Source organism: Cimex lectularius, unplaced genomic scaffold (genome assembly GCF_000648675.2).
Source record: "Cimex lectularius strain Harlan isolate CLEC.00 unplaced genomic scaffold, Clec_2.1 scaffold58, whole genome shotgun sequence".
Classification (NCBI taxonomy): domain Eukaryota; kingdom Metazoa; phylum Arthropoda; class Insecta; order Hemiptera; family Cimicidae; genus Cimex; species Cimex lectularius.
This window is the reverse complement of record NW_019392696.1, coordinates 1,912,583-1,940,170: the sequence shown is the minus strand read 5'-3', so window position 1 is coordinate 1,940,170 and position 27,588 is coordinate 1,912,583. Positions and strand designations below refer to the sequence as shown.

Below are 27,588 nucleotides of genomic sequence, written 5' to 3'. Positions count from 1 at the left end.
ACAAACAAAAAAATTATTGCTAAAAGGCAATAGAAAGAGAGAGTAAAAAAGAGAAGGGGAAAGTGAGAGACAGACAAATAGACTGTTAAAAAGAAGAATAAAACATGTATTGTTTTGACGTTAAAAATAGATAGAATTAACAAGTTTAAAATATACTCAGAGGTATTGGTAGATTGAAGAATTTAAAAAAGAAGGTGGAGGTAGAGGGATGAAGTGACAGTATCGGCGAGAAAGCAGCCTTGGAAGACATAAAACATAAAACTAAACAGTCGGGTGAAGAAAAATATTTGAACGGGGATCGAGATAACAATAGAGAGTTAAAGAAGAAAAATATAACAATACTGAAAAGTGAGGGAAGAGAGAGAGAGACAGACAGACAGTGAACGGACGTTAAAAGACATACATGAAGATTATATAGATATAGACAAACCGATTAGTTGAAAAAACTAAGTAAATACACGGAAAATGAGTGATAATTGAAAATAAGAAGTGAGTATAGTAACGAATAAAATGAAACTCGAAAAGAGGTATTGTAAGGTGAAAATTTTTTATAATTAAAGTAAAATCAATTATTGTCAAAATTTTGTGTTGTGTAATTCGTTTAAGCAGTATTCGCTTCGCCATTTGATCATTAGTTTAATTACTTAACCGTAATTTTTAAATACTTAACCGCCCTCATGTTAGCACGTTGCAAGCTGGTGTAACTAGATGTAAAAATAATAGACCATACGGACCCGCTTATATCAATTTTGGTTGAAAAGCGGAAAATTGACGATATTAATGGATATGGAAGAGAAGATAATGTCGATGTGGACCCTGGTTATGTAAATCGCCTCAGGACGTAGCCCGGCTTCGTCCAGCTGGACGCTGATAGCTATATCGGAAAGGATCTGCCTGCCCCTTCCACCCGGTCCGTGTTTACCAGCGAGGAGAGAAAGAAGCCGGCAACAGTCAGTGCGAGCACATCGGGTCGTCAAGAGCAGAAAGGAAACGCAGCGAAATGAAAGAGCACGGATTTATCCTCGACCCGGCCGTCCTTTACAAAGGTAAACGATTCAAAATTGAATTATTTCCGCATGATTTCGTTCCAAAAGGATTGCCTGTTTACTTCGGTTACGTTCCGACGCTACCTGTTGACTCGCCAAAGAAAGTTAACAAAGTGTCATTTTTAAATAGCCTTTAAATTCATTTCCCTCCAAAAGAAAAAAGAAACTTTTTCCACTCTGCGTTATAAACTGAGATTTTTATTATCTCAAAAAGTTAAAGTTGTGCAAATAGTTGCTTTTTACGGTTTACATTGGATATTCAATTGCAATTAAACCACCATTTTAAATTATCTGAGAAATCAGAAAGTATATTTGTATAAATAGTAAGCAGTTTCTTCTGATGCTTTACATTTTAGGCCAAAAACGAATAAACAATCAATATATTTTTTACGATTTCATATGAGTTCAACGTGATAGTTGTGATCTATTCACTTAAAAATAACTATTCAATTAATTGCTCCCTTGTTTTTCATATTTTTTTATTGATCATTTTTTAATTTGTCAATAAATTGGAAATAATAAAGGTTAAGTTACTTTGTTAATTTAGTATATTATGAATGGCCCGGAGTCATTGAAAATACTGTACTACATATATGCTCTGAGTAACTTTAATTAATTAGTTTTTAAGGATTGATGTTGGGTTTTTGTAGGGCTTAAAATCATGCTTTCTTTCGAAATAATACCATCAAAAATGGATTTTTACTCATTCATTATTTTATATTTGTTATAAAGAAAATTAAAAACGAAATCAACCAACTCCGGACAGATGTTGATGTTATGGAGATCAGAGATGTGGTCTTTTTAACAAAAGTTTTTTTAAAAGACCATATCCCTGATCTCCATTACATCAACAATAGTAATTTATTACAATTTTTTTGTTAATTAAAAATGTATTGTAAGATTTCTCTTTCTGATTTGTGTGTTGTTGTTGTTGTTGTTGTTTAACTAATTTATCCTGTGGTGGGAATAATTCATGAGTTTCACAGTTTCTTTTTTCTTTTCACTTTTTATTGCCAATACGTATCTGAGGTTTGTTCCAAGCTCCCACGATACTTGCAAAAGGTATACCTGCACTGAACCGAAAATTCTTTCAAGCAAATGAAGGAAAACAAGGTTGAACAGTTTAAAAAAATTTCCATGAGATGATAACTTATAATTATTGTACAAAAAATATTAATCTAAAACAACAAATTCATGGCTAAACAAAATGATTGCACATATTTAATCAAATTTAGAAAATTAATTTAATATCGTCATATTTTCGGTTTTCTAGATCATTACTTTTACTACATTTTGGTCAAAATATCAAAGTTTCGAACCCACAGATTGAAACCTTACTAAAATAAGAGATGTGACATACTTTATAAGCATATGTTTGTGAGGAAGAAGAATGTGTTAGCGCGAATTTGTAAATTTTGTTTTATTTTTCGCCCATTATATTAAATTTAGGGAAGGATAGATGAACAGATCGTAGAGGGTGAGTAGCATAGAAACAAAGAAGAAAAGAGAGAGTATATTTTTTGGTTTGTGTGTGTATATGTGTGCCACACTTGCTACAGTATTGTTTATTTCCTGGTTAAAACAAAGGTTTTAAATTGGAATCAAAGTAACCTAACTATCTTTCTAAAGAACACGTACCATGCTGAATAAACAATTATTTTTCATGTAAACATTAAGGTAATCTATCTTCTTTTTCTGGAATAGTATAATAATCACCTAATTTATTTAATATATATTGGGTGCCGGGAAGAACGTCAGTACTTCAGCAGATCGTCGGACATGGCAAATTGGACAAAATGTTCCCAGAATCTCATAATATGTCAACCTTATTGTCAATTTGTAACCCCAATTTACATGCACCAATGGCAAGAGCAGTAAAAAGCCTAAGAGATTTTTTTTTCTGGAGGGCGCTTACGGGAATGTAGCTCTTACTAATGAGCTGTAAATACGTGTGCCTAATTTCCCAAAGTTCAGTTATCACAAATGTAAAACTAACATTTAATCCGCTAAAAAAATATTTTTCAATTAATATATAATACATTAAAAAAATATATTATTCGAATTTTAAAGTTTCATTAAAACATAATAAATGTACATAATACAAATTGGACAAAAATTTCTATGGTACAAAATTGAACATAAGAAAAGCAAAAATCTTCTAAAATTAAATTAAACCTTCAAAACTACCACCTATTTGATAAATTCAAGTCGACATCGTTTCCTAACAAATTTTACTGCAATATTTTGTTTGCTTATGGTTTCAAGAAACAAAAAACAATTGGAGTAAAGTTCGTACAGTTTTTAATGCACTTGTTATTGTTATAATCAAATTGACATTAGGAATAACATTTGATGAACTACGGGAAACTTTGTGTGATAAAAATGTGAACGAAATGGTTGAAGTAACGAAATATCTCGAATTCATATACTAAATTGCTTTACAGTTCGTCACTAAATGGAAAATTATAATTATAGGTTTTCACAAATTTAAAAAAAATTAAAAGTTGTTTTGTGTATCGATTTTCATGGCATTATTTAAAACCATAGTGCAAAACAAAATCATCGTAACAAAAATCCTGCTTTAAAGAAAATATGCCTCTTTTTCGCGCAAAGACAAAAAAAATACTTAATTAGGGCAGTGTTGTCTCGTCAGATTATTTGCAAAATTATTTAATATAAGTTAACAACCTCAAAGTCATAAAAATAACTTTATAAATAATAAATATCTTTAAACGTTGTTTATTAATTGAAAATTAACATATATATTACGCTCAATAATTTCCTGAAAATGTTAATGACATATTTTAAATTCAAATAAACAACTTTCTGTAAAACTTCATTAAATGGTCCGATTGACCAAATAACCTCTTTCCATTAAATTATCTTTATGTAAGGTATTGGTTAAAATGAAAAGTTAGTCGCGAGCGGGATTCGAACCCACGATGTTCGGATGAATACGCCGCTGCATACTCCCCATCTAAACCTACCTTTCGAATATTTCCTTCATTTTGCCATTTTTCAAATGTCGTGTAATCTATTCGATTCTCAGCGAGAAATGAAATGGCCACGGAGAGCTTTAGTGAAGATATACTTCATTTTGCTTATTAACTTCATTAAATTTCGTGATCCGATTGACCAAATAACCTCTTTCAATTAATTAATCTTTATGTAAGGTGTGGGTTAAGATAAAAAAAAATCAGTGTCACGAGCGGGTTTCGAACTTATTATTATTATTCTGTATAGCCTAAAAAATAACTTCCATAAAGTATTTATTATTAAACAACCTGTCAGTTACATATTTACTTATATTTAATAATAAGTAACTATATGTAGTGATAAAAATATATGAATGGACAACATTATAATTAATATTTTTACATTAGTTTAAATTTTATTTTTTTATTTTTTGAAAAAAATACCCAGATCACTAAGAATACCAAGTAAGATTTGTCAGCTATCGAATTTAATACTTCATTTTAAACTTTAACACGCCACAGAGGATGTTTCAAAAATAAATCAATTGTTTAATTTCCTTTGGTATCCCTGACGTGTAATGAATATTAAAAACGTCGCTGGTAGCAATTCTTCAAGGATTCTTTCTATGCTGTCGTCAATCGTATACCCTTGGCTGAAAGACAACAAGCAATCGACCTCATGACACCAAATAATTAATAATTGGCGATATACGTTGTTTTGCGCTTTGTAATCTCGGTTTTTTCAATCCGGAATATAAAGGGTCCCGTCGATTTGCCATGTTAAGTTACCCGTTTAACTTAAACGGTTGATAAACGGGAAAAAGAAAGTTGTAAATATCAAGTGAATTCGTAACAAACTGGTTTCCAATCGTTCCGGCTCATGGTGATATAAAAGTCTTCTCAAAACGGTAAATGAAGATACAATTGATTTGAATCAACGATCAGTGGTTATGTTTTATTAACTTGTCCGTAAAGTGTGGTGAAATAAAGTATTTTTTGCATTGCATACATTTTCTATCAGTAAAGAATTTAAATTGGAAAGTTTTTTTATAAACAGATCATATTCATATAAATTATACTAAAAGCTGTATTCTAACCCACGTGTAATTAAAAACATGTTTAATGGTGACTCAAAATTCAAATAAAGAACTGTCAAATACAACATTAAAAAAAAATTATATTTTCTTTCGGTTTGTTAAAATTTTAACATCCTTCCTAAAGTAGTACAAAAATTATAACTGAAGAAGGCTAATCATCGAAAACGACACGCGCAGATACAATTATTTCGGAAACATTTATTATTTATATGTTGTATCTTTGAACCATGTTTTCATTCATTATCATGCTTTTAAAATGATGTGATTTGCGATCATACGATATTTATGCTTATCTTTGCAAACACAATTGGTTTTAGGTGAAAATTAAAACCGGTTTCTTGTAGCAATGAAAAATTAGTTTCACATTTATTTTTTTGCCAAAATTACTCTCCTTCGTCAATGAGAGCCATAGTCTCGTACTATCTTCGATTTAATGAAGAAAGTTTCCGTTGTCTTGCAAGTTATTTTTTACTAAAACTCATATTTTTAAACTTGTCACAGAAAAAATTATATAGCAAATGCTTTTAAACGAGCTTTCAAACAACAAAATAATTAAATCGAAGTATTCGAGAGGTTAATTGTAGATATTTCAATAGGAATTGTAGCAGAAGCGATTAATTTGAAGAAAGAATGAAAATTTAATGAAGAAAGGGGAAAAGATGTTGGACAGAAAATAATATAAATTTGGTAAAAATAAAATGAATGCAAAAATATATATCGTGAACGAGAAAGAAAGATATACAAAAAGGAATAGATGGAATCGAGGGAAGGAGAGAAAAGAGATAGATAGAGGGAGGGAGGGAGGGAGTGAGAGAGAAAGAGAGAGAGAGAGAGAGAGAGAGAATGACTAAGAGAGAGAAGGAGAGCGATGGAGGGAGGGAGGGAGGGAGGGAGGGAGATTTAGCTAAATCTCCAAAATGTTATAGACGAATAAGAACTAAAAACAGTTGGGCAGAAAATAATATAAATTTGGTAAAGTTAAAAGGAATGCAAAAATATATAGCGCGAACGCTAGAAAAGGATATAAAAAGAGCGAATAGATGGAAGCGAGGGAAGTGGAGTGAGAGAGAGAAAGCAAGCCAGAGGTAATTAGAACACAACTAGAAGGTAAAGATTAAACATAAAAAGAAGAGGGAAACAATTTATATAGCTAGAAGACTAGAAAGAAGGACAAATAATTATTTAAAAAAAGAAGCTGGGCAGTTTACGCAGATTGATGAGAGTTTTGATTTAACCTAATCCTTCAACCGAATAATCTTTATCAGTTTTTATTGTGTTTTACAATAATGCTGCTCTTCCGTGGTAAAACAAAGAGAAAAATATAACTTTGTTTTTACTTGCTCTCCTGTACCATCCACGGTTGAACTATTTTATCGGGCATTACTTTTGCAACAAGTAGAGGGGCTCCTTTTAGCCTGTATAAATTCCCTTGTCCTCCCAAGAGGAATTCCGGCCCTAAATGAACACGTAATGTGAAGCGCGTATTTCTAAAGTCTACTTCTTGCTTTTAAACAGAGCTGAAGCTCTATATTTTCAAAAATACAATCACGAGTTGGAGACATAAATTCTGACATGATTTAATAATATTCACTGACTCACTTTTATGATACTAGGTGTTTAAACGAAAAATAACTCCTTAGATGATAATTTACATCACCAATATAGATTGTTAACGCACAATGAACGCATGTTCTAATTTGTAAGCGGATTATGCCGAAATTGCCCCGCTGGTACATTGGCGGGTCGTCTGAAAATTGAAAACCCATCTTTTTTTGCTCACGGTTTACTAACAGCAAAATACCTGATATTACACAAACTGTTCATGAATAACGACTTTCTTATTGGATTGTGTAGAACAGATCCCTCCGATTACGAAACGACGCTAGTTGCACCTCAGGCCATTGCCCTCAACAGCTGAGCGTTCCATAGTTTTGTCAGTTTACAACTTCTCATGATGCGCCTGGTTAGGAATTGTTAGTTATTTTATTTATTTATTTATTTTTTTTAATTTGTGGAAATAAATTACAAAGTATCATTTCATATATTTTGCGGTCAAACTATATCTTTCTTTATCCATTTTTATTTTTCCTACTGTCTAGAACTCCCACTCTCATTATTATTCACGTTTTTAATTATTATTCGTCTATATAGCATTTTGGCCATTTAGCTAAATTTCTCTGTCTGTCTGTCTGTCTCCCCCCACCACTCTCTCTCACGCCCTCTCTTTCTCTTTCTCTCTCCTGCCCTCGCTTCCATCTATTCGCTCTTTTTACATCCATTTTGCGCGTTCAGGATATATATTTTTGTATTCATTTTATTTTTCCAAAATTTATATTATTTTGTGTCCAATTATTCGTCTATAACATTTTTCGAGATGTAGCTAAATCTCTCTCCCCTCCCCCTCCTCTTTGTCTCTCTATATATCTCTCTCTCTCTCTCTCTCTCTCTCTCTCTCTCTCTCTCTCTCTCTCTCTCTCTCTCTGTGTCTCTCTCTCTATGTATTTTTCTCTCCATCTCTCGATTATCACTCTGCCCCTCACTCTCTCTCTCTCTCACTCTCTCTCAGTCTCTCGCTCTCTCTCTCTCTCTCTCTCTTTTAGTCTCTCTCTATTCGTCTCTCTCCCTCTCTCTCTCTCTGTCTATATATCTATATATTGTTCTCTATCGCTATCTATTTATATGTCTGTACTTGCGTCTGCCTCTTTACGATTGATGCCTCTGTCTGTCCATGTTCTCTCTCTGTCTCTCTCTGTCTGTCTGTCTCTCTCTCTCTCTCTCTCTCTCTCTCTCTCTCTCTCTCTCTCTCTTTCCCTCGCTTTCATCTATTCGCTCTTTTTATATCCGTTTTTCGCGTTCATGATACATATTTTTGTATTCATTTTATTTTTCCAAAATTTATATTATTATTATTGTTTTTAGTTCTTATTCGTCTATAACATTTTTCGAGATGTAGCTAAATCTCTCTCCCACTCTACCTCTCTCACTCTTTTTTCTCTCTCTCTTTTAGTCTCTCTCTCTCTCTCTCTCTCTCTCTCTCAGTCTCTCGCTCTCTCTCTCTCTCTCTTTCTTCACATTGTGAGTAAGAAATGTGTAAGAGATCTAACTTTGCGTGATTAACTAAAACGATCAATCAATCACTTTCACTCTCAATACTCTATACCTGTTTTTATTTATAACTGGGCAATATCCCATTTTTGTTATTCACTTTTTACTTATCTCTATACTTATATTCTCTTACTCTGTTTCTCCTTTTTCCTCGTTATCTTTTTTTTAATTAGATGATTTTCTTATTTTCTCTCTTGCTATTTTTATTTTATCTAACTGTAGTTTTCTAAAATTTGTTGTTATTTGCCGTTATAGTCAAATTAATCTATTTTACTATTGAAGTATATATTCTTTATGCACATTCTCTCTTTCCTACATATAAATTAATATTCTTTTCAAAATAATTTCATCTAACGTTTTTTCTTTGTGCAAATGGGTCTGTATTACTTATTTCCATTTGTGTAATGTTAACAGTTAAATATATAAAACCGTTTTATTTGTTTTATTGTTTTAATCTATACGTTTCAACTAACGAGGTTAAGGTGTCGGTGGCCGCAACTGTTTATGCGTTGACGCGGTGCTCATCAATGTAAAGTAAAGGTCCAGAGTTCGAATCCAGCGGCCCTGCATTCAAACCCGACATAATACAAATAGGATTTTTTCAAGCACCAGCACTCCGAGGGTTTATATAAGCGGGTAGTTGAAATACACTTGTAAAAAAGAGGTTATCCCATTTTTTTAAATTAAATTTTAAGTTCTTACACATTGCACTAATTGTAAAACTAAAAAATATAAAATATCATTTGGTGTAATTGGTAACCGTCATTGGAAAAATTGGACCTAGATTAACATCAAAATGCATTTATTTCACTGGGAAAAAAAAACCCACCATTCATTTCCTTCTGCATAATTTGACACGAAAAATCTTAACTTCCTGGCTTACTTTTGCTAATTATTCATTGACAAAGTGAAATTTGGAAGTTGATTTAATAATTATAAACCCTATTATAATTAAATAATATAAACCCTACATTTTTTTTTTAAATGAGTGGCATCATGTTTCTTGTAATGCTGTAAAAGAGAAAACTAATTTTCTTTATATCTGTTTTATGAAATTTATATTTTTAATAGATGATAACAGAAAAAAAATCTTGACGACATTTTAAATATATCTGACCGTAATACAAATAAAAACAACTAATTTATCATCCGAATATGAAAACAACAAGCAATCAGATAGAACATTTGTATGCCTCGTGTTGCATAAATTTAGATCCCGTCTGAACGATATTTTAATAAAGTGATCCTTCATGCCGAGTCAATTTTGTGGCGGGCCATAATTTCAACTAAGCATTTAACTGAAGTTTACAAAGTTTATCGCGTGAGTTCCTTGATGAAAGATGTGACACATTTAAGCAAATGTACGCGCTCCCTCAGATATACTCACGCACACCCGTATGTGATAATCGCCCTTTTTTTGACTAAAAATTAATTTTTCCATTCCAAAAAAAATTGTAATATTTATTTAGTTTTGATTGTAACTACATGATTACATTGGATCAAGTGATTTTGAAGTTAATTTACGTAAAAAATAAATGAAAATATGCAGTCAATGTGTCAATTGGTAACAAATACGAATCACTAACTTTATCCGAAATCAAGCAATGGAAAATCCTAAATCAACCTTTGTGCAACCCAAATTTAGATAACACTTCAATTTAATTTTCCATGATTCTCTTGTAAAAATGACATTTTGCCTGTATGGAAAGTTTCTGTATAAAGTTTTGCCCCTTAATTTATAAATGTATCGTCAAATAGGACCGAATTTTGTGTTAACCTTTGAAAAGGAAACAGCGACTCCCTCAGTAAAACTCGTAACGCCGTCAAGGAAGAGGAAAATAACGAAAGGTCCTCCGAGTTTCGTAACGTGGATAACGACCTAGTTCGCACTTTATTCAGAATTGAAAGTTCCTGGCTTTTATAATATTTTTATCAATATTGTTATTTATTTTAATTATTCCATGATAATAATGTCAATAAAATCAAGTCAATCATCATCAATCAATCACCTACTTCATATGTAACGTTTTTGTGACATTAATGAAGTTATTTATTTGCTTAGAAATCAAACTTGTCCCCAACAGGAATTTTTTTATCGAAAACTAAATAAAATTTACCGAGTAAAAGAAAATAGCAAATCTGAAATAGTCTATTCAAAATTATCCATTCCCCTCGAAAACTTCAAACTGAAAAACGATTAATTCGCCGTTTACTCGTTAGAAACCACATGTTTTCCTAGTATCTATTTTTTTGTTCTTCCCTGTGGATAAGATAATATGCATATGAATCATTTTAATTATTTCTGTAATACTTTTATAATCCGTTATAAATTATAAAGCGGCAGACTTAATTAAAAAATAAGCACTCGCCGCAACTGAACCGAATAAAATATAAAAGCATGGTTAAAAGATTTAATGGCCAGGAAATTATCATTGCTATTGAGTACGTAAAGAGCCAGCGAAGTATGAAAAAATGTTATTCAATGAAATAGTTAAATTTCTACTTGAATTGAAAAAAGCTAGTACTTTTAGAATTTCTCATATTCACTGATGTTCACAAATTGACGTACAAACGAACTTAATTTTTGACCGTGGATATACTTTTGGGATAAATACTCAATTTTTATACGGGCCGTCGACTTCGCATTACCGAGGAATTCGCGTGATTTGGGTTAAATTAGGTCGGATTTGGTTAGTTAGGTTAGATTGGGTCAGAGCTAGGATTGGGGTTGGGACGAGATAAGTTAGGTTAGGTAGCGTTAAGGTTAGGGACGAGATAAATTAGGTAGCGTTAACGTTTGGGACGAGATAGATTAGGTAGCGTTATGGTTAGGGACGAGATAGATTAGGTAGCGTAAGGGTTAGGGACGAGATAGATTAGGTAGCGTTAGGGTTAGGGACGAGATAGATTAGCTAGCGTTAGGGTTAGGGACGAGATAGATTAGGTAGCGTTACGGGTATGGACGAGATAGATTAGGTAGCGTTAGGGTTAGGGACGAGATAGTTAGGTAGCATTACGGTTAAGTTACATATCTATGAATTAAAGTATTTCCTTCGGAGAAAATATGCGAGTGCAATCGTGATTACTCATAGCATAGTCGATAAAAATCAAGGACGTTTGTAACATACTCATTATGTTTACATGTTTTTAATTATCCTATAGGTAGATAACTGATTTAATTCGTGAACTTCATAAAGTATAATTTATGAACAATTTAAACTTCACTTTTATTTATTCTGACTATATAAAACTTATGTCTTAAAAATGATAAAACTTATACATAAGTATTTCACTACTTTATTCGATTTCTAATTTCGTGGTTTTTGTAACCTAATTAGTATAATTTATAAACTAAATAACTGAAAAGTTAATTTTATATTTAAATTAAATTGACATTTAAATGTGATTTATAATTTTTAATATTAAAAATTTTTATAATAAAAACGTGGAATACCGTTTCACCATTTTTATAATGCCTATAAAAATACAATTAAAAAAGAGTTTTGATGTGACCTGTAGTAATATACTTCACCGCAAAACATATTATTTTATTGTTCTTCAATTTACAATAATTACATTTATTATTCAAGTTTATTCAAACATACTACCTCAAATGTAATAACAACATAAGTTATAATTAATTACATTTCGATTTACATAATGGTTCATTAACTTATTTATTGAAGTTTACCCGCCTAGTGCGGAAAGTAACTATCGTGATGATTTTCACTTTTTTTTGTCTCTAATCGTTGGAAAGTTTCTCCGAAAAGGAAGTATGTTATTGGGTTGTCCGGAAAATAATGCAGGATTTTGGTATTAAACAAAAAAAAAGAAACTAGTTACTTTAAAGCAATGTTCTTTAATCAAAATAATTTCCNACAAATGAGTAATCCTGTAAACGTAAACAGAATATTTTATATAGATTTTTTTTAATGAAAACTTAAAATCCTGCATTATTTTCCGGACAACCCAATATTTTCCGGAAGAGAGGGCAGTTTTAAGGTGACAGATCCGGAAATAAAAAGAACAAAGTCGTCATAGGAAGTCGACTCGATTGTCTTCATTTACGTGTATTTATTTTTTATGCCCTTATTTAATGAGGAAGGTCATATTTAAGTTCAATGTCAATACAAGTTTTTTTTGTTGATGGTGACATTTTACTTAACCTTTCGATTTGTTCCTAGAATAATTTAAATAAAAAATTAATAAGAACTAATTTATCAGTCGTAAAAACGGTGTGTTGAATTGGTGAGGAGCGGTCACTTATTCAACACACATTGAACCACCGGTCACTAAATACAATGCAAAAATAAATGCCTTACATACGTAAAATAATTTTAAAAAGTTGCACCTTTTCAAATAATTTATGAAGACAAGTACATATTATTATAAATTTCAGTATGTAAGGCTCTAGGGGGACTGCGGTTGCCGATTGGTTAAAGCATCAGACTCGGTTAGTAGATCCCGCGGTCGTGGGTTCGAGGACCATCGTCTCGCCTCTGGAATTTTTTTCGGTCGCATAAGGGGACTGGTGGCCGCAATAAAATTGACACGGTACTCATCAATAGAGGTCTGCGGCGGGATCGGAATTTAGCGATCCTGAATTTGGACCTGATCCCTTCAAAAATGAAATTTTTAGAGGAGAAAAACACCAGCAAACTGGTGGCACAATTCACACACACACGAGTTGTTGCAAGCTTCCAAATAATGGAGCCAGGAGTACAATATATGTATAGAGCTGCAGTGCTCAGGGAGAACCTAGTATCCACCACAATAGAAAAAAAGATATAAAAAGTAAAAAAGGAATGGCTCAAATCTAACTCTCTGAAATTATAAAAGTTCTTGCCAAATAAACAAACACAAAAGAACACTCTCAAACTCAAATATGTAAGCATAATCACACGTACACACAAACGTACACAAAACGCGTAATAATGAGAAATAAGAAAATGTTCAAAAAACATTTATAAACAAATAACAATAATTATTGTTTAAAGACCTTTATTAAATAATATTAATACTATTTCATTTTAACTCCTAGTTTGGTTATATCTGATCATCCTTGCCATTTTCCCTATCAAATTATTTTATATTTTTAATATTTCATCATTTCTATTGTGTGTTATTTTGTCATTTGTGTGGTCTTGTAAGTTTATACCGACACTAGAAGATGTACAGATTTTGAATCGAGTCTGGCAGAATGGCCGTAGTCAATAATGTTCCATTCAAAAAAACAATAATTTATTTAATTTACTAGACGATATTAAAAATTAAATATCAGTTAACAGCCAATTTCAGTTTAATTAGTCTTTTTTAGCAAAATATATTTCGATATTATTAAAAAGAAATCTCCATTCATTAAATTTTGTTTGTTTGCGTGTGTGAGAAATAGAAAGTGAGAGTGTGAAAGAGAGAAAGAGATATGTATGCATGACAGTTGTGTCCTCATCATAACTAAGTTTAATAATAATTAATGAATATTTCGAATAAATTATTTGAAGGAATCCCTTTGACGGAAATTATACGAGCGTTCCAACGAAATTAGCTTCCCTTAAGTCTCTTTTACATAACTCTTTTCTGAATTAAATTTTTACTTTAATATTTTAGAAATAAAGAATTCATTTATCAAAAAATATACGAACCTAGCAAGAAATCCGTCTAAAAGAAGCAATTATTTTATCGTAATATATTTTCATGAACTTTATTTGTGTGGCTATTTTGGGTCATCGATTTCCCGTTGCCGAGAAGTGGGGAGGTTCAAAATGGTTAGGTTAGGCAGGGTTATGGTTCTGGTTGGTTAGGTTACGCATAGGGTTAGGGACTGGTTTGGTTAGCTAGGGCTTGGTTTAGGGACGGGTTAGATTAAGTAGGGTTTGGGTTAAGGGGAGGCCAGATTACTTTCATCTCATCCGAGGCAACAGTCAAGAAGTTATTTTGAAATAAATGTTTTTTATTTATGATAATAATGATTCAAAGCCCTGACATGAAAAAAGCTACGATTGTTTTTTGTTGAAATTGTTCTATATATAAAGTGGAAGGTTTATGGACCGACAAACAGCTGAGGTCATCGCCGGCCCTCCGCGTGTATTCCTTCTATTTCCTGTCTTTCTCGCTTATTTTATATTGAACTGCAGCCATTTGAGCATCTCAATCTGGTTAGTGACTCTCTGCTTTTACTTGTATATTACGTCGTTATTTTAAAAAGCTAGCCTCTTTTTAGTACCTCAGGTTGTCAATTAAAAATAGATTCACAACATACAATACATAACATGTATATCGCCACAAACATAGAAGTCTGGTCACATTCACTCCCCCAGAGTACTCGATATTCCTCGGGGTGGGGTTGAACCCACTCCATTCGCGCTAATAACTTACTTTTGCTCCCCAGACATCACACACTCACCCCAGAGTACTCGATATTCCTCGGGGTGGGGTTGAACCCACTCCATTCGCGCTAATAACTTACTTTTGCTCCCCAGACATCACACACTCACCCCAGAGTACTCGATATTCCTCGGGCGGGGTAAATAACCCCTTCCTTTCACGCAAATAAATTACATTCATCCTAATGTATTAACATGGGGACCGCGGTAGCCGAGTGGTTAGCATGAGAGACTCTCACGCCGCGGCCGTGGGTTCGATTCCCACCGTCGCCTCTGGCCCTTTTTTCCCGATAACCCCCAATTTGAACACACAAGAATTCGTACTATGGCTAATATGCAAGATCGTAAGGCCAATAAAAAAAAATGAGAATAAAAAAAAAAGTATTAATATAAACACCACACAAACACGACACAAAAACTTCAGACACAACACAAGCACAGCACAAACACACATAAACTATATACATTTGAAAATCCCTATAGCCCTGAGGTACCAGTACAGCGATTTGTGCCCGCTGCCGTGGCCCAAGACTACGCACAGGTCCGATGATATTCCAAAATATTGCCTATAAACGTCGAGCCTTCTACAATTGAAAAGGTGCTCCACTGTTACACTATCCGTGCGTAATTCTTGTATGACCTATGCGTAGTCTTGTCAGTATGACCTTTTCCCTTTTTGACCCATTTTCCGTGAACCAGGGACCGACATCTTCCTTAACCTGCCACAGTTTGGCAGGGTAATTCCTATTTTTCCGAGCCCAGCGGTTTTTCCATTCTTCTTTTATCGTATTTGAAATTACTAACTTGAGATCCGCTGGGCGTGTTGGTTGGGAAGCGTCGTGAGGTCCTCTGGCTGGTTCTTTGGCCGCCCTGTCTGCTTCTTCGTTGTTCTAAACGTCTATAATGTTTATAATGGTTTAAAACTGTTTCTCAAATCTTTGAATTTCAATTTCAAATAAATAATGTTGAATTAAATTTTAATGTTTATTGTACACTGAAGGAAAAATTTACCGCATCACATTCATTATTCAGTTTAAAACTTTCTACATTAGTTACAGATTTCTATAGTAATTAGGAGCTACCGTAGTCAAAATTAAGAGTAAATAAAGTTTTGTTTACTGTCTTTTGTTTAGTTTTATAGTGATTAAACCCAGCCCAAAAAGTAGCATATGCCCTTCCATTCTGCTACGCCAAAAAATCGTTTTCATTTAATCTTTTTCCTGCATTGATTTTATTTATGTTATTCTTATTCTTAAATATTTTCCATTGGCTCCAGTCTGGAATTTGAGTGAGTATGGCAGCGTCTTGGTTATTATTATTATTAGAGAACCGCAACAGCCTGCGCGAAGTCGCCAAGAGACTGAATGTAAATCATCCTAAAGCAGGAAGGGTTCTACGGCGCTTCAGAGAAACAGGGATTCATATTACAAGGCCAGTACGAAGTCGACCTAGGTGTACAGATCAGATAGACAATAGATTCATCTGACATCAATCTCTGCGAAACCGCAGCATTACGGGAAATGAGATAAGATGATAAGATAAGTCTGGAATGTTTCGATTTCCTCCAGGAATATGAGGAGAAGGCTCAATGAAACTATCCTCTGGGCCCTGCACCCGGCTGGTTCTCTTCTTACTACTGCTCAGAAAATGACAAGGCTTTTCGCACGGGATATGTGAATCGGACATTGGAAGATTGGGGATGAGTTCTGTTGAGGTGAGAGTTGGCCTCAAATCTTCAGATGGGCGTAATTTTATATGATGCCCCTCAGGAGATGGTCATTGATGTTTTCCGGTGGCCATTTCTTGGACGTCCGCACCGAATTGGTTGTTGTCGGAACCTTGTGTGAGTCTGTCTTCACAGAGAGTCTACGAGACTTAATCGAAGACCATGTAGTGCCATTTGCCCCCACATCGGTGAGAGATTCTTCCCAATGCGGGATAATACCCGGTTTCATAGAGCATGTATTGTGGATGGCTGTCTGAATTACATCGGAATTGAGTGTTTGATGAGGCCAGCTCGAAGACCAGATTTGAACCCAATCGAACAAATTTGGGACCAACCTAAGCGACGAGTACGACGGCGAAATCGATATCCTAACACCTAGAACAGTTAAAATCGGTTGTTATTGAGTAATGGGAAAGAATTCCTCAGGGTTTTATCAGAAATCTTTTGCAAGAAACGAAACGGCGTTTAAAGGACGTATTAAAAAGGTTCAAAATATTTTTTAGATTGCTATTTGTCTTTGATTTTTTTTCTTTACCCAATAATAGTGGTATTAAAATTGAATAATAAATATTTTTTTTAAATGCCTATTTTTATAACAGAACAAATTTTGTTATGCACAATATGAATGAACCTAAACCCATTAAAATGTAATAGTGGTGCGTTTATATTGTCCATCAATCTACAGTTTGCAATATTGAAAATCATACATTGATGGACAATATAAACGCAATATTGAAAATCATAGCCGTTTCTTTCGTGTAAATAATATGAAAAATTGATATTCACATATTTTCCGTCATATTTTATTTGTATTATCTTTTATTCAAATGTGTTTTTATCGTTACTCGATGGAAATTTTTGTGATTTCGTCGAATCCTATTATCTTGGCCTGACTGTTTTTGCTAGTTTTACTGCTAGACGTGTTTCGAGTTGTTGTCATTTCGAAATGTTTGGTGCCAACTCATAAAAGGGGCCCGAATGATAAAATAACACAAAGATCAACCGCTGCACATGGTGAAATAGAAAAACATTAACAAGTCTGAAAATTAGAAAAAATGATAAATGAGGAAATATAGTAAAACTGAATTATAAAATTGAAATATCTCACATTGTTTAAATATTGAAATGCACATACTTTTTAAAATTTAATAGTGAAATTTGGATTTAATGAAAAAAAAACATTCATTGATAAACTGATAAGGTGAAATTTATGGGAGGATTGAATAGTGGACTTTAAACAGAAATAATTTTTGAATGGAGTAGGAGTTAAAAAAATAATAAAACCCTATTTTGATCATTGTTACTTAGTAAAAACTTTCTATATGCATAAATTTAAAAATCAAAATGTGTGATATTTTATGGAATTTAAATAGTTGCTGTTATTTCTTGGTCAATTATTTTCTGCAGGGGGTCGTATGACAATTATTTATACGCCATGTGCTTAATTTTAGATTATTCCTTTTTTTCTTCTTTTTAAAAAAAATACAAATCGTGAGTTTCTTCTTCCCGAATTTCAGGTTCGACGTCTTTTTGCGTACTGACAACCGCACGAGGCCCGTGTTGCCTAACGGTTATCGGTTCTGTGACGGTCGTCGTGATGTAAGACGTTACCGTTTGAGGTCACTCGCCGACCTATTCTGTGGGAAGAGCACTTTCTCAAACTGGTTCTGCCTTGTGCGTCGAGATATATGATGATTACGGCTTTAAACAGCTACTTAATTTAAAGTTTCAGATATTTAAAAAAAATTCTACAGGCTGTTAGCGTTGATCAATTTTAAACGGGCGTATTACTGAAAGTGTTGACATTGATGATCATTTAGTTAAATTGAGACATAAAATACTTTGCGTGAGTTTGTCTTGGCGTCTCTAGGGCGATGAATTTGTAGTTTGACCGTTGGCGAACATGTTTTCAATGTGCCTTTTCTCGCCCATTCTGTATGTCATACGCGTTTCGGTCTTTCACTATGTTCAGTGTGAAGTATGGGTTAAATTATTATGAAAATTAAATAAGATGAAATACAAGCTTTTGATTGAGAAATAAGTGATGCTTTAAGTTCGGTTCTAGATTCAACCTAAAAGGGTCACCGTCTACAGACAAAAACAAACTAGCATAGGCAGACCATAATAATTGGAAACGACCAAAATACAATAAAATACTTGCCATATTTCAGTTTAATACTACAATGCAATTATACTTTCCATTTACAGAGTGTCTTTTTTCTAAAGGTTTAAAAAAGGTTTCATTAAAATTGTAAGTAGTTTTAAGGTTCTTCACATTACTTTTGCAAAATAGTTGAGATAGTTATCATCCCAAAAGACACTTTAATTTTTGTAAAGTCTGAAAAAGTTGCCGATTTTTTATGAACTATTTGAATGTTGATGAGTTATCGTTTTTAAACACATTAGACTTTAGGGTATAGGATTTTAGCCGGAGACCTCACTCCGCCACATTGTAGTACGCTAGGGTTATAAGTAGAGTGACGTTTAGGTCGTTTTTCAGATTTAACGGCAAAGATTCATAGATGTAAGCTGGTTGAAGTGCTCAGTGTGAATGACCTTTACGTCGAACGAGGACAATGTGCTTGGGAGTTATTGTGTTGATGATTTATTTTTGTGGCTTCATCCTGTGAATACTGAGGAGGCCCGAAGACGTGAACCCGACAGCCCCATGGTCGGCCACGCCCAGCGTTTAAAAGACAGATGCTTTCTCTCTCCCCACATACATGCACATACACATTCACACATTTTCTCTGTTCGTTTTTTCCTTTTTTTATATTGTTTAGCTCCAATCTGCTACTTACTGGAATAATAATTTTAGAAGTAGATTTTAGCTGATTTGAGAAAATTATACACCTGGAATCAACTTCTCTATCGTACTGTCCTAAAGGTTTATATTTTGTTTTCTGAATGATGCCCTGTCCAAAAGTGTTTAAAACCTTTGGAATACTTAGAATACGAAAACAAAAGTGGCTTCATATTCTAGGAATTCCAATCTGATATGATACGATGTCATACCTCGAATCCGATGGATGGGCGGTCATGTGAAAAAACGGATATACATGTAACATACCATGGTTGAAGATAAATCTATACAAAATTGATTAAAATGCCATCGGCCTCCAACCATCCGTTGGAAATGAATCCGTCAGTTGATTGTTTTTCTTGGTGATAAACGAGAATGACGTTTGGGGTTTGGATGTTATCGGGCAAAAGTAAAGCAAAATGTGCATATGTATAGTGTTTAGTGACCTTTTTTTTTAATCTAAAATTTTCTAGCATTGCATAAATTCATTTTTTATCTAAAATTTTCTAGCATTGTATAAATTCAATTTTTCACATCCTACATATATTTGTAAAATTTAAACAATGTTGATAACTTCCAAGGCCTGAAGATGATCTCAATAAAGATCGAAACGTTGGCACGATAAAAAAAATTTTTTCTCAAACCTACGTCACACCAGACCGTAACTCACGATCTCCGAATAATCAAACTATGCAAATTTGAGCTCAAATCGTTGATAAAAAAATTTCATTGATTTCAGTATGCTTAAAACAGTTTTAAAAACAAAAACATATCCGGATAAGGCTTAAATCACAGTTAAAAGAATCTCATTTTTTCGAACCAAAATAAACAATACTTCAATAAGCTTTAATCAATATTGTCAGAATGTGAAAATTTGAATAGTTTTGTTCAAAAAGAGTGACAAACGATCAAAATAAAGGGAAATAAAGAGGGTTTGTTCTCCAGAATTTTTTAAAATGTAGGTCATGTTGAATCTGAGCCAGCTTTTAATTTAATTGGGCAGTTGATGCCTGGGGAAGATTAATTTGGCCTGAGTTCACCAAATCTAACCGTTGAGATTTTAAAAGTCTGCAATTCTTTCAGCAGTTAAATGGGCAGATTTTTCTCATGACTTTTTAACAAGAAGAAAAAACCTAATTTATCTTTTTTGATTGCCCGTGGATAAATAGAGACCAGTGTACTGTTTAAAAAGTATCATCTTCAATTGTCTAAGGCAATCATCAAATCATCACCATGAAAACACCCCGTATTTCCGAATATATTATTTTTATATATCAAAACTCAAATCTCACCGGCGATTCTTTTTTATAACACATCTAAAACGAGAAATGTAAAAAATTTCTACATAATTATTCAAACGGGTCTAATAATTTAAATAAAAATACAATCAAAAAGTAAAATTCTTTTATAGTAGAAGAAATATTATTAAGAAATAATTAATAAAATTTGTATTTTTAAGCTTTTTTTATAAATCAATAACCGGTATTTTCAAATTGTGTGCCAGATAATTGGTACCAACAATTTTTGCTTATTAAAAAAAGTTAAGAATTGGTATGTACTATGCATATTAAACAAATTTTGTTTTAACTCAAACTTGTTAAAGATAAAGTGATTTTGCTTTAATAATTCATAAATATTTTAATATTGCAATATATATACTTTTGTACTGACCCATGTAAAATCTTTATATTTTGTAGTACAATTACGTTTGATTTTGATTTATTTATCACTGAAATTTTTAAAAAAATTATTTATAATGGAGAATGCTATACCAACAACTAAAGTATGACTAAAGTGCAACAAACCGGGAAATACGAGAAGTAAAAGAATAAGCAATCTGCGCGTTCGTCGATATGGAAGGAGTCTTTGATAACGCATCTCATGTACCGTGAAGATCTCGCTAGAGAAAAAACACGTAGAACAAACCACATCTAGATGTATTGCAGAAATACTAAACACCAGAAAAGCTGAAACAAGCCAAAGCTGAAAAAATCCAAAGAATGTTCCCAAGCAGGGGTACTATCACCTCTCCTATGGAGCCTAAGAATTGACGAATTGTTCTAAACTCTGGACCGCAAAGGAATAAAGTGTCAGGGCTATGCGGATGATATAATCCTGACCGCCAGGGAAGAATTCGAAGAAACCCTCTGTGAAATAATCCAAGGAGGGCTTAAAATCACAGAAGAATTGTGAAAACCGCTGGCCTAGGAATTACACGGTAAAGGAAATTGGATTACATGAAGAAGATAACACTCAATAATCCTGTGATAGAAATTAAGGATGAGGCCAAATATCTAGGCGTGACACTAAACATAAAACACTGAGATTTAAGGTACATATCGGTTCCACCATCAAGAAGGCGAAACGAACTTTGATGGTGTGTGAATAGTGGGAAAAACTGGGGATGCAGACCGGAAACCCTGCTTTGGATGTATACCATGACGGTAGGACCTATTTTGCATATAGCTCTATAATAGCCTGGGCGATAAAGTAGAACAAACAACCAAATGAAAAGAACTCAGAAAAATACATAGACATGCGTGCATCTGTATAACGGGGGCGATGAGAACATGTCCCACAGTGGATATGGAGAAGATATCGGGTTTCCCCTCAATCCCCCTACTCCAGAGGATAAAGAAGACAGCAAGAAAACTATTATTAGTATTATTAAAGAGAAACCTCCAACAGGAAAACTAAAATGGATAAATAGCAACAACATAAATGAAAGACCAACCAAACCTCCAAGAGACGACTTGAACAAGATGTTTGAATTTAATCAAAACTTGTAGATAAACATTTCTAAATAAACCCAAAAAAGAATGGGAAATAGAGAAAAACACCTCCTTTAAGAATGGCTATTGGTACATTGACGTATCTAGAATACAAGAATACCAGTTGCAGATGTTAAAAATAAATAAATAAATTCTTGTGGAAATAATTTGAAGGGAAATTCTTCACTGGCGTACACGGAATTACAGATTCAGTTTTAAAACACGTTTTAGACATATTTACCAAACCACTTAATTATCCAATTAAAAAGTCAATTAAAGGTGGCATATTCCCAGATAAATTTAAGATGGCTAAAGTATTCCCAATATACAAATCAGGAGAAACGGATCCTTCGAATTATCCCCCTATTTCATTAATCAGTAATATATCAAAGTTTTTGAAAAGATCATTAAAAACCGTTTAATTGATTACCTCGAGAAGAATAAAATATTATCAGATGCTCAATTTGGTTTTCGCACAGGTATTGGTGTAGATGAAGACATTTACAATTTTACTAAAACTGTATATAATGAAATTGATGAAAGTAAAAAGATTATTTTATCATTTCTGGACGTCACGAAAGCATTAGACTCCATCAGGAGATATAAACTATTAAAAACATGGAAAAAATTGGAATAAGAGGGAAAGTTTTAGAATGGTTTAACATTAAGTCGGTCGAACATTAAGTCTCGGAAACAAATGATTCATACAGGTGACATTCACAGCCAAATAGCTGAAATTAAAGTCTACGTACTCAGCCACGGAAAAGCTCTAGGGCTAATATTATTTTTAATTTATATCGACGACTTATTAAAACTTGAACTGAACAGCTCAAATTATATATTCGCTGATGATATAGCACTCATTTCAAGCGACTGCACCTGGTCGGAAGTTGCAAATAAAGCCGAAAGTGATCTTAACAACATAGCGAACTGGATGAGAGATAACATATTAACTTTAAATTTAAAAAAATGTTCATTCAGGCCCATATCAATCCGACAAGAAATAGAGAACAAAAATATAACCCATCAATGTGAAAACCAATCGCCCCAAAACTGCCATCCAATTAACGCTATTGGTGAAACAAAATACCTTGGCATAATCATTGATAAAAATATGATATGGTATATATTTAATGTATATTATGTATGTAAAAAGTTACGAAAATGCATGTATATAATGCACAGCATAAAATGTTTTCCTGACTAAACAAAACAATTAGTCTACAAAGCATTATTTCAATATATTATGCAGTTTGGAATATCTGCATGTGGAGAACATATAGATATATAGTTCAACCTGTTTATTTATTACAAAAATGTTGTATAAAAATGTTATTCAAAAGAAGTTTTATACTTCCATCAGTACTATTGTTTGAAAATCTTAATTTATATAGCGTTCATTAATTACATGTTAACAATTTATGCAAGCTATTATATAATGAAAAAAGTTTAATTCTACAGAACACTTGTGTTACTAGAGGGATGAAAAATTGATTTTAAATTGTTCAAATACGAATTAATATATATTAATATATTTACATAAATTAGAATTCTCAGTACCAGCAATGAGTATAAACTAGCTTTAATTGCCATTATATTAAATTATATCAACGGCAACAATAAATGTAGAGTAAAGCTTTATAACAAATTTGCACAAATGATATATAAAATGTAGAACAATTAATTACTTAGATACAACTCCACGCAAAAAAATAGCATAACGCTATCTTCAATGGTCAAAAAAAATTGCAATCACAGCAAAATCAAGAAATATGTACGTTTATACTTAAGAAAAAATGTAAAATTCATAAATCATGTATAATAATAATAAAGAAGGTAAGGAGACAGGAGTGTTCGTCCCTCGAATCAAATACTCGGAACCCATGAGAAAATACACCAGTATTTTCCAAGCTGAGGTCTGCGCAATCGAAAGATATATTTAGTTCAATTTGAATAAAAGTTTCAAAAATAAGAGCATAGCTATTGTGTCAGACAACCAAACAGCCATCAAAGCACTAGCTCAAATATCATAAGTTCAATGCTGAACTGCAAAACCAATCAAAACATATTAGGTACAAAGCAGAACAAAGCCAGACTCTGCTGTGTCCCAAGGCGTGTGGGAGTAGAAGGCAACGAGAAAGCGGACACTTTTATTAGTCTCGTTTAGACTTTCATCATTGCCTTCCTTGGATTATGTGAACCTTCTCAGAAAAGGGCATTGGGAATGTTTGTCCATTAAGTGTCGTCGAATGATATGTTTGTACCTGCATTCGATTTTTATATTCTTTTTAGTACTGATTTCCCGTGGGATATTTGTATATAATCATTAATGACGTATGTTTTTGTTGAGTAGCGTTCTTGATTAGATATCTTCTCTCTATTTATAGTATCAATCTTAGACTATCGATCGTCCTTTATTTAGAAGGGTATGATCAACACCATCACATACTTCTTTACTTACTAAATTCAAAATATTAAGTACAGTTTATCAAGAGTCATTTAGATATTTGTCTTTAAATAATTTGAATGATATTGGTGATCTTTAATCCAGAAAGATGCTTTAATCATTTTAAACATTTGGAAATTATTTATCTCGTGAAAACTATCCTTGTTTGATTACTTTTTAATCTCGTTTGACCGACGAACCTTACAGCCGGAATTTGATTACAAATGCTACATGGTGATAAAATACCATGTCGTAAATGGATGAAAATAATGTAGATATATTACATAATTAACAAATAATATATTAGAAGTAGAGATTCTACTATTATTAATTAGTTTAATTGACCCAGTTATAAATAAAGCATTTTTCGCGCTTCGATGATCCCTAATCATGGTCCGCGGAGTCTCGCGTTATTTTACAAACACAAACTTTCCTCAATTCCCTACATTTTGCGTGCGAATGTTGTCTTATTCTACTCGCTTGTTCTTTGGGGGAATAAAATAACATCAACCTTTGAGTAGCATTTCTAACGCGAGGGTTGTTGTCGAAGGTATATATAAAGTCTCAAGGCCATTTTACTGTCAGACTTGATCTTTCTATACTAATAATGCATTAACTGCTATAATGCATTAAAGATAAGTGCTGATGATAAGATGAGATTATTGCAAGCAGGATATTTATAGTTTCGTAATAGTGGACTTGGGTTCACTAATCGGGAAAAGTGAAATGAAATAGCTGGTATTACAATAGAAGTTTTGGCCGGTCGATAGATCTCGTGTAGACGATTTTCTTTTAAACATATCGTTCCAAATAAATATATACAAGAAAAACAATTATCCATATTTACAATCAGTGAAATTTGCAATTCCTAACCTGTAATAATTCAACGAGAAGCAAATAGTCAAAACTGAAATTAAAGAAATTATATTTATCTCAAAATCTATTGTACAATAAAGAACCAGTTTAACCAAAGCCATCTTTCATCAAGTTTGCCAAACAGCTTGTAATAAATTAGAAAAAGCACAAGAACTCTCTCTCGCTCCCTCTCTATCTGCCTCTTTCCCAATCTCTTTCTCACTCTTTCTCTCTCACTCTCTCTCACTCTCTCTCTTTCTCTCTCTCTTTTTTTCTCTCTCTCTATCTTTCCCTCATTCCCTCTCTCTCTCTTTCTCTCTCTCTTTTTCTCTCTCTCTCTTTTTTTTCTCTCTCTCTTCTCTCTCTTTTTCTCTCTCTCTATCTTTCCCTCATTCCCTCTCTCTCTCTTTCTCTCTCTCTTTTTCTCTCTCTCTTTTTTTTCTCTCTCTCTCTTCCCCCTTTCTCTCACTCTCGTATCTTTCTCTCTCTCTCTCTCTCTCTCTCTCTCTCTCTCTCAATATATATATATATATATAGAGAGAGAGAGAAATAGATAGAGATAGGTAGAAAGGTAGATAGATAGATAGAGATAGAGAGATAGATAGATAGATAGATAGATAGATAAATAGATAGATAGATAGAAAGATATATATATATATATAAGATATATATATATTTATCTATCTATCTATCTATCTATCTATCTCTATCTATCTATCTATCTTTCTATCTATCTACCTTTCTATCTATCTCTATCTATTTCTCATTATCGCTGTTGTATTTCTTCTAATCACCTTTATAGGTTCTCATCATTCAAATAAGAGGGAAAAGATCCATCGTTAAGTAATTGTAATTTCCTAACTTAAATACGAACATACAACTATGAAGTTACAACAATCAAACCGTGTTGATTTTTATTTACCAACTAACCCTATTCTGAGGAAATTTCTCCTTGAGAGCGGATCGTGTAAGAAATGCGTATTGTATTTTAAGAAGCCTCTGCTTCCAGTCGATTTAATTCCGTTGGGACGATCCCAAAAAGTCACCCTAGCCTGATATGTTATTATGCATGCGGATTCTAACCGATCGCATAAGGACTTGCATGAACAATTAGCCCGAGTACTGAATCTCAATTGAAATTCAAATGTAACATCGTGTAACTCTTAAAGTGCAAGGCCGATTTTTAAAAACGTATTTCTATTGTTCACTCTGTCGTAAAAAATTATTGGTGGTTTATTAATTGTTGTAAATTCAATATAATAAAATGAACCGGGTGAGAACATCATACTTATATTGAATTTTTAAATAACACAAAATGTGAAACTAATTTGTAATGACCATATGTTATCGCCCAAATTCAACAAAGAACGGTACTTACAACAGACAACATTTGGGTCCAAGCATAACATATCAAAATTGTAATAAAATTTCTGCAATAAAGTGAGAAAAAAAATTATCAATGCACACGGACTGCTGAAAAATCAAATTAATTAATTATTAAATCGTTAATTTCAATGTATAAACATCTTAGAATAATTTTTTTTTAAAGCAAGAGAGTATTGAGAGTGTGAAGAAAAGAAGTGAATAGAGAGAGAAATCACTCCAAATCCACACATTTAGGAACTGAGAAAAATTGAACAACTTTTTTAAGAAATTTAACATGAAACCGTACCGAAAGTACATTAGTATCTCTAAAACAAAATATATATAAATATTTATATATTTTATTTATAATTACTCTATAATAGCCAATTAAGGCATAAGGTGGAGGTTGGTTGTTATATAATATACACATACAGCAAATATAAAATAAGTGTAATATTAGATGGAAATTATAATTAGTGTATATTATACAGTAGCAAAACAGAAAATATGATAATAAATCAAATAAAATTTTATTTCCAAGGAGTCTCATTCATCTGAAACTTTCTACACAAAAAATAAAAATGTCTTATTTTATTTCATTTTTTTCAAGGCATCAGAATTTAACTTGACTAGTAATACTATGTTTTCTCAGTTTGAACGCAAGAAATATTTCGATAAATATTTTGGTCTGAAAAAAGTCAAAACGTGTATAGGTCATTATAAGCCTCAGAATTTCATAAACAGCATATTTTGTTACACATTGAAAGGTAAACCAGGGGTAGAGGACTCGTCACGGACCATGAAGACTAACGGTTCAACATTAAGCTGACCGATATTTTTAACTAGACTTAAGTTTAAGTTATTCTTAATAAATTCACTAGTTTCGTGGTCCGCTTGTCTAATTAATATATTACAATTAATTAAGGTTTTTACTTGAGATAAAAAAGTCAATGGCACGAGCGAGATTCGAACCCACGATCTTCGGCTAAATACTGCTGCTGCTCTACCACTTGAGC

At 32.8% G+C, this 27,588-nt stretch overlaps 1 protein-coding gene across 1 annotated transcript in view; it reads left to right on the top strand.

The window, feature by feature from the left end:
* Nucleotides 1-877: 877 nt before the first annotated feature.
* Nucleotides 878-27,588, top strand: part of LOC106670675 (clavesin-2-like) — a 127,427-nt gene continuing 100,716 nt past the window's right edge. The window contains exon 1 of the mRNA XM_024226034.1: nt 878-1,046. Coding sequence (XP_024081802.1) covers nt 1,001-1,046 — 46 coding nt within the window. The 5' untranslated portion in view covers nt 878-1,000. The remainder of the gene's footprint in view (nt 1,047-27,588) is intronic.